At 46.0% G+C, this 7,337-nt stretch overlaps 1 protein-coding gene across 1 annotated transcript; it reads left to right on the top strand.

Annotated features, from left to right (window-relative positions):
• The first annotated feature begins 122 nt into the window (after positions 1–122).
• LOC102570786 (cytochrome c oxidase subunit 7A-related protein, mitochondrial) lies at positions 123–5,616 on the top strand. The gene is made up of 3 exons (XM_014598011.3): positions 123–282; positions 4,211–4,345; positions 4,506–5,616. Exons 1-3 carry the CDS (start codon positions 211–213, stop codon positions 4,647–4,649), a joined length of 351 nt encoding a protein of 116 aa, XP_014453497.1. The 5' UTR covers positions 123–210; the 3' UTR covers positions 4,650–5,616.
• The last annotated feature ends 1,721 nt before the right edge of the window (positions 5,617–7,337 follow it).

Here is a 7,337-nt window from a genome sequence, read left to right as displayed (position 1 = left end):
GTAAGCAGTTCTGCTGCGCCCCGCGGCGGGCTCCTGGGCAGCGCCGGCGTGGCCCGTTCCGCGCCTGCCGTTGCTTTTCGAGTTCACTTTTCAGGCCCCCTTCGCAGCCCCCACAGCTCGGCGGGCCTACTAATGCGGCCGGCGCCGGGCTTTCCTTCCTCGTTGTCACAGTCGGGCCGCGGTTTCACGTGTGCGGGGTAGCCAGACGCCATGTATTACAAATTCAGCAGCTTCACGCAGAATTTGATCGGGGCGGCGGCGGCGGCCGCCTACAACCCTCAGGTACCGCGGGGCTCGCGCCCGAACCCTTGACCTTCATTGTGGGTTCCTCCCCACCCCGGGGCAGGATAGCGGGGCCGGCGCTTGGAGTGTGTGACCGAGGGCGGCAGCGGTTGGTGCCGAGCATCGGGGGCGCTTCCTGCTGCAGCTTTGTTCTGGCGGCGGTTGGGAGGGGGCGGGGCGCACGGTGACGTCCTTCTCGCCCCCCATGGTGTGAGCAGCCCAGTTTCTCAGAATGGGATTTGCAGCCTGGGCTCCTTTTGCCCCCCCTCGAATAAAGGCGCCTTGCAGAGCTGTCAGTGATTGGGAGCCCCTCCCGCCCCGTGCCACGCCACCCTGGAAAGGCTCAAGGCACCCTGGGGTACCATGGCGCTAGGGTTGCTGAGCCTGCAGGATCGCCCTGGAGTCTGTTGGAATTGGATAGATATAAATCTCCAGGAGATCCTGAGAGTCACCCAGGAGATGAAGAATAGGTTATTTATTTGAATAAGTACTAGATGTCGAATCAGATTTGTGTGTTCCTGTGAAGAGCATAGGTTCTACAGGCACTGGGTCAGTGGATCTGCCCTGGCTGTGGCCCCAGCTATTACTGCCCCAAGGATGCTCCCCCCTTCCCCCTGCTCAGTGACTGGTGCCTCCTGGGTCTGGGGGGGGCACCTGAGGTCCCCCTGCAGCTGATAGTTGAGCTGGAGGGGTTGAAGGAGGGAGGGTTCCCTGCCCATGCTTGGTGGCAGCCCCGGAAGTGGACCAGAAGTTCTTTCGGTCCACTTCCAGGTCCACTGCCAAGCGTGCGAGGGACTCTTTTTTCCCCCCCCCCCCCCAACACTCCCATGGGACGCTTCATCTGCCCCACCATCTTAGCGTTCACAAGCTATGTCTGGTACCTTGAGGTACGTAGAAAACACATATAAAGCTGTGTCTATGGCCAAATTGCTGATTCCGTGGATCAGAATTGAATCTGAAGATTCAGCAGAATCAAATTGGGACAGCAATCCAAATCAGCAAATCGAATCACTGTCCCCTGAATCGGGCCCAATCTTAATCCGAATTGATTCCCACTTCGCACACCACTAGCTCCTTGCCCAGCTGTTCACCCTTGACAGCACCTCTCCTGGGTGGTCTCTGTGGAGACCAGGTAGAGTGGCGTGGCCAGGGGCTGCTGGGAAATGGAGTCTGCCACAGGCCCAGTCCAACCTGTGGGGTGGACTTTGCCCACCCCTGCTTTATCATTGCATCCATTTATTCTTTGTGATTGAAATGTTATCTTTAGCCATGACAGCAAGATTTTTTTTAAAATTTTGAATACAAGCACAAGTTCTCATGGCAGACTTGCAGGTAATATTTTGGCTTGCCAAAGGTAAGTGACATGCCATATGCCACTTGGGCCAGGTGGAACTGAGGAACCCACTGTGGGCTGGGCAAAGTCCTTCCATGGCCCACCTCTGCCTTAATCCTTACTTAACAGTGGCAAGGGTACTTGAAATGAGGGTGTTTGTTGGCATCCCTCCCCACCTTTCCTCACAAAGCACTCAGTCATCTTAATAACATCTTCTGTTATTGATTTGCATATTTGCAGAGGAAAAGAGATGATGGGTATATTCATTGGGGCTTACAGTTCAACCCTCAGGAGTGAGCTGCAGGGGCATCTTTACTAAAGCAGAAAGGGTTACCCAGCTAGTAGGAGGACATGATTTGGGGCATTGTGAAGATTGGCGGAAAGCTGCCTTTAAGCAAACTTTTTGCATTTCCCTTCCTGTAGCTCGCTTTGTGCTAAAAGGAATTAGATAGATATAAATCTCCAGGAGATGCTGAGAGTCACCCAGGAGATAAAGAATAGGTTATTTATTTGAATAAATACTAGATGTCAAATCAGATATATGTGCTCCTGTGTCTGGGGAGGCACCTGAGGTCCTCCTGTGGCTGATAGTTAAGCTGGAGGGGTTGAAGGAGGAGGGGGGGGTTCCCTGCCCATGCTTGGTGGCAGCCCCAGAAGTGGACCAGAAGTTCTTTCGGTCCACTTCCAGGTCCCTGTTCCCCCCCCCCCAGATTTGTACACCCACAGCAGGCACAGGCCAGCAGGTGCCTGGCTGGACTGGCACAGACAGGAGCCATCTCCATGGCCCAGTGGGCAGGACCCAGCACAGAAGGTCGGAGCGGGATGGTAAAACTCCTTGCTGCTGCTGCCGGGCCCCCTGTGTCAGCCATACCACCAGCAGTGCAAGGAATAACAGATGCGGGGAGGGGGTATGTGCTACCCTTACCTCCTCCCACAGCCAGTTGCTCCCCTCAGGTCATGACTACTCCAGAGGGGAGGTGGCATGGTGGGCAGCGTAGGCAGCCTGAGGGAAGTAGCGGTGGTGACTGGGCTATGGCGGCAGGATAGAGCCACAGCCCAGCGTGTGTAAGTGGCTGGCGGCAGGAGGAGGTGAGAGCAGTGCAGCGTCTCGCCCTCATCCATTAATCCTCAAGCTGCTTGTGCATGGGTCCTGGTGGTAGCAGCAACTATCTTCCTGCCCCACTCTGCTGTCTCACTCAAGATCTTGCCTGCTGGGCCATGGAGGCAGTTTCTGCCCATTCTGCAGCTCTGTTACCCCACTGTGGGTGAACAAAATGGGGTGGGGCAGGTGCCTCCCCCCATGTCCTGCTGATGTGGGGAGTTGGGGCCTGGGGGCACTGGGTAGTGGGTCAGGAGTGAGGGGCACCAGCAGAGCTAGGAAGGGAGGAGGGCTGTGGATTGTGATTGAAGAACACTAGCAGGGCCAGGGGGATGAGAGTCAGGAGTGAAGGGCACCAGCAATTTGCACTGTGCAAATTGCACAATGATGAATATTTACTTGGGAGTAATGGAGAGCCACATGTTGATATTGCTGTTAATGTTTTAATATTGATTTCTGTCTTTAAAATTAAGACTGTTGAGCTGCTTTAACTTGTAGGGTGTAATAAATATTTTGGAGCCAAAATACTTGCATGTTTTTTACTTAAACTATTTACTAGGTTGGGACTGGCCATTGATGTGTACAGATGGGTCCTGGTACAAAAAAGGTTGATAACCACTGATCTTCTTACCCCCCTCAGCTGCCACCTAACCCTGGAGGTGCTATAACTAGTCAGGCATTTCCCATTTTGACTAACTATTCTCTGGGCACTTAAACTCGTTGTTTCTTCATACCACCTTAACCACTTCCTCCAGCCACATTTCTAAGCAGTGGCTACATCTGCATTGTGTGCAAATCTGCCAGATTAGGTTTCTCAGAAGGCTTAGGTAGAGGAGCACTTAGTTTATGGATTGCAGCTGTGCTGAGGCACAAGCGGGGCACCCAGACTGATAACAGATGGTTGTACCCTATAGACTATTTTAGGCATTTTTACTTGAATCCTATTGGATAAAATGCCCAAACAGCCTCTAGAACAGAAATACCTGCATGCAGCTGGACAGGTGCGGGCAAGAGGAGAGTGTTCCTTAGTAACACTTACGTGAAAGGAGATGGTGTTAGCCATTTTCTGTAAGTTTATTTACGTTCACTCGCCCAAGGCAGTGCCCACCACCAAACATCCCTCATTAGAGCTCCCTTTGATTGAATGCCTTCCCTTTTCTGTCCTTTTCTTTTAAAGTAGTATGGAAAAGTATCTAGATAGGCACTTAATTTCCACAGAGTTTCTTGCTTGTAGATGAGAAATGAATTTGTTGCATTTTGAACTAGAGATGAACCTCAGAAATTTATCAGTTACAAATCAGTATAGCTTTTTAATTGGATTACAGTGGCTGTAGTTATGTGCGTGACTGGGAATCAAACCCAGGTCTCCCACCACTTCACCTTCTGTCTATAATGCATCTTCATATTGCCTGTGGTAGCTTGTTTGCCTGGAATATGATATGGCTACATAGTGAGCTATCCAGGGAATATTAAACTTTATGCCTCTATTTATGCAGGGACTCAAACCACTGGTATCTACCGAATTGCCGACTCCAATTTTTGAAACGCCAACTAAAGTGGCTTCAGAGTCTCCAGCAGCTGTTTCTTATTTGGGAAAAAACAAGGTACCAGAACTACAGAAGCTATTTCAGGTAGAAACCAAAAACCTTTACTATACCATGTTCTACCCACATTTTACACTGAGTTTTTTATCTTTGATCTTCTTGGACTATAGTGGCATGACTTTTAATTGTAGCTATGGTGGCTTGATGTGGTGATCTGTATAAGCATAACCTTTCTTTGTCCCCTCAGAAGGCTGATGGGGTGCCGGTACATCTGAAACAAGGAGTTCCTGATCAACTGCTGTATCGGACCACTATGGCTCTAACAATTGGAGGGTCCATTTACTGTTTGATAGCATTATACATGGCTTCACAACCGAAAAACCAAAAGTGAATGACAATAACTTTGAAAAGGATGGTATTTCCCTGCAAAGCACAGTGGTGGATTACCCTCTGCACTTACTAGTACTTTTGATCCTGTGATTCTCAGATCAGCATTCAATGAGAAAATGTATTGGACATGGCTGCCAAAGCAAGAAAATTTAAAGGCAATGTCTTGATTTCCTGTAACATTTCTTTGAGGTCTCCTGTCTTTCCTTCCCCATCAGCAGAAACCCAAACAAACGTAACAGCCTAAGAACATGGGTGGGTGGGGTAAAACTCTTTCAACTTTTGGATGTTGGTCATGGAAAAGAAAAATCTTAATTGTCAAAAGAGAAGTGAGGGAATTCTAGGATAGGAATGATTTTTGGAAGTAGTCTCAAGAGATTTGCTTAATTTATTCCTTGATAGCAAAAATCTGATGGCCATATCCAAATTATAGTATAGCTGTAATGGTGCAAACAGTTAAACATTTTCAGTTTGTGTATATAAACAGAGGATTACTTTGTCCAGTCTTCTAAGAAAAATGTTTTCAACCCTTGTACTGTATTTATTCAGCTATGTGAGCATAGCTGCTTATAGCACTGTTTTACATCAATGCTTCTGTATTGTAACACCAGCTTTATCAGTTTTTGTCATCCCTTTTGTCAAACTATATTTTCCTAAAACTAAAGATACATATTTTACTGTGGAATAAATATAGCAATACATCTATTGAGATACTTCTCATTTAAATTTTTATGTGGCCATTCAGTGTTTCAGAACAAATCTGGTTAATGCCCTGTACCTTTTTTAAAAGCAGACACTTGGTTGAATGCTATCTAGATGTCAGAGTTATTAACCCTGTGAAATTCTCAGAACTAATGTTAACAATTATTTCTTGGACCACTGTCATTTCATATCTTAGTTACATGTAAACTAATAAAATGGCACAAATAAGTTATATGTTAAAGTGGAGGTCAGTAAAATCACTGAATTACTCTGTTCTTTTTTTTTTATTGTAAAACTAAGCCACCTTAACAATAGTGGGTGAAACCTTGGAAGGATGCAGTAAGCCAGGGGCATTATGGCATGCACCCTGTTAGTTGGATAGACACTTATCCAGTTTGTGGACTGACATTATAGCACACTCACTAAATCTGCATGTGTGGATGCAGAGGTCCCTTTCTAATTCCCATGCTATTCCAAGCTACCAAAGTCCATGTTTATGTTCAGGAGCCTGGTTCCTTCCCTACCTCTTCTTGTCACTGCATACATCAGACTGCCACTAACTTTATTTTGGCTTGAAAAGTAATATGGTCTGGCTCTTATTAGACAAAAAGTAAGCATTTAAAATGCTTGGTGTTTTAGAGACCCCCTTGTCTTATAAAGACTGTTTCATAGAAGGTAAATAGCATACTGCTTTACATGAGAAACAAGCTAGAGATTAATGTTAGTTCCCTTTTTTGGTTTCTTAAATTTCATCTGTTTGAGAAGCTTGTGAGAATAATAACAATTGAAGGGCATGATGAGAAACTGACTAATTTCAGGAATGGAGGGTCAAAGGAAATGAACACTGCCTTTAAATCAAACTTGGTTAGCCCCAAGAGCCCCTGCTTACACAACCCACAAGCCCACTTGAAAAAAAGTCACCATGGGACAAAAGACTTTCACTCTCATCCTGACTGAAGAGATCTGTACTAGAATGGGTGGGTTGGTCTGCCACCACAAGTCATTAGTTCAGAGGTGAATTTTGAGTTAATAATACAAAAGAATTACACTAGCTTATGTATAGAGTTCATAAGAGAGAGCTATTTTTTTTTTTTTTGTATTAAATATAGAGGTAGATGTGATCTTTGCCTAAAAATGCAAAGCTTAAGTTACCCTTCAACTGAAGGTTCTTACCCCAAATATCATTGTGGAATGAAGGGAAAAAAAATGGAAGTGTCATTCCCTGTAGGCTGCTTTTGAAGGGAGTAGCTAACCAGACCACTGGGTACATCCATTTCCTCAGGAGGAAACTTGAAACTCTTTTGCCATAGACTTCAGAAGTCTTGCCCTGCTTCAGACCTTGCTCAAGAGCTGTTCAGCCATTGTGTCTTTGGAAGCAGAGCCAGGCAGCAACTAAAGGTTCTGCTGTAGCCAGAAGTGAAGTGAAGTGAAGTCTCTAACAGTTCAGCTGATCAGGCTCTGTTAACTGGTCTATGGCCTTTCTGCTCTTTCCAGCAGGCAATTTATAGAACGTTCTGAAGCTTGGAAAGTGGCATCTTAATTTTGCCTTCTTTTTCAGCAGCAAGCACAGCTGAAGTAGGATGAAAATATGGCTTTTCCCAAAAGCAATAAAGCTTAGTACAGGCTTGCTTCTGGCAAATGACTCATTATTTTGAGGTAGAATGGGGAATGTTTCAAGTCACTATTCCAGAGTGAAACAGGAAAAAAGGTTCTCGGGTGTTTTTAAAAGAGTCCATTAAAAAGGCAGAAATTGGCTGCGACTCTTGAGAACCTGAATAGATTTTCTGGAGGCAACAGATTCACTATGAACTGTGATAGAAAACTAAGCCCTTTCTGTCCTAAAATCCAAACCTACCATTTCATCTTTAAAGAAAGATGTTTTTTCCCAATCATCATAGTAAATATTTCTTATGAATAAAAGCTTCCCACTTATTCTTTTATATAGTTCCCCACTGAACAGTGCTTTCCCCCAATTAAACTGTAGCAAGCC

The sequence above is a fragment of the Alligator mississippiensis genome, chromosome 1 (assembly GCF_030867095.1).
Source record: "Alligator mississippiensis isolate rAllMis1 chromosome 1, rAllMis1, whole genome shotgun sequence".
Taxonomy (NCBI): domain Eukaryota; kingdom Metazoa; phylum Chordata; order Crocodylia; family Alligatoridae; genus Alligator; species Alligator mississippiensis.
The sequence above is the reverse complement of the archived record's forward strand: the minus strand, read 5'-3'. Positions and strand labels throughout refer to the sequence as shown.

Bases quoted from the DNA above. Each gene is read 5' to 3' on its own strand.
- LOC102570786 (XM_014598011.3), top strand. From the start codon at position 211: ATGTATTACAAATTCAGCAGCTTCACGCAGAATTTGATCGGGGCGGCG. The intron at 283-4,210 runs GTACCGCGGGGC...CTATTTATGCAG, and splicing joins CGGCCGCCTACAACCCTCAG to GGACTCAAACCACTGGTATC. The intron at 4,346-4,505 runs GTAGAAACCAAA...TTGTCCCCTCAG, and splicing joins AACTACAGAAGCTATTTCAG to AAGGCTGATGGGGTGCCGGT.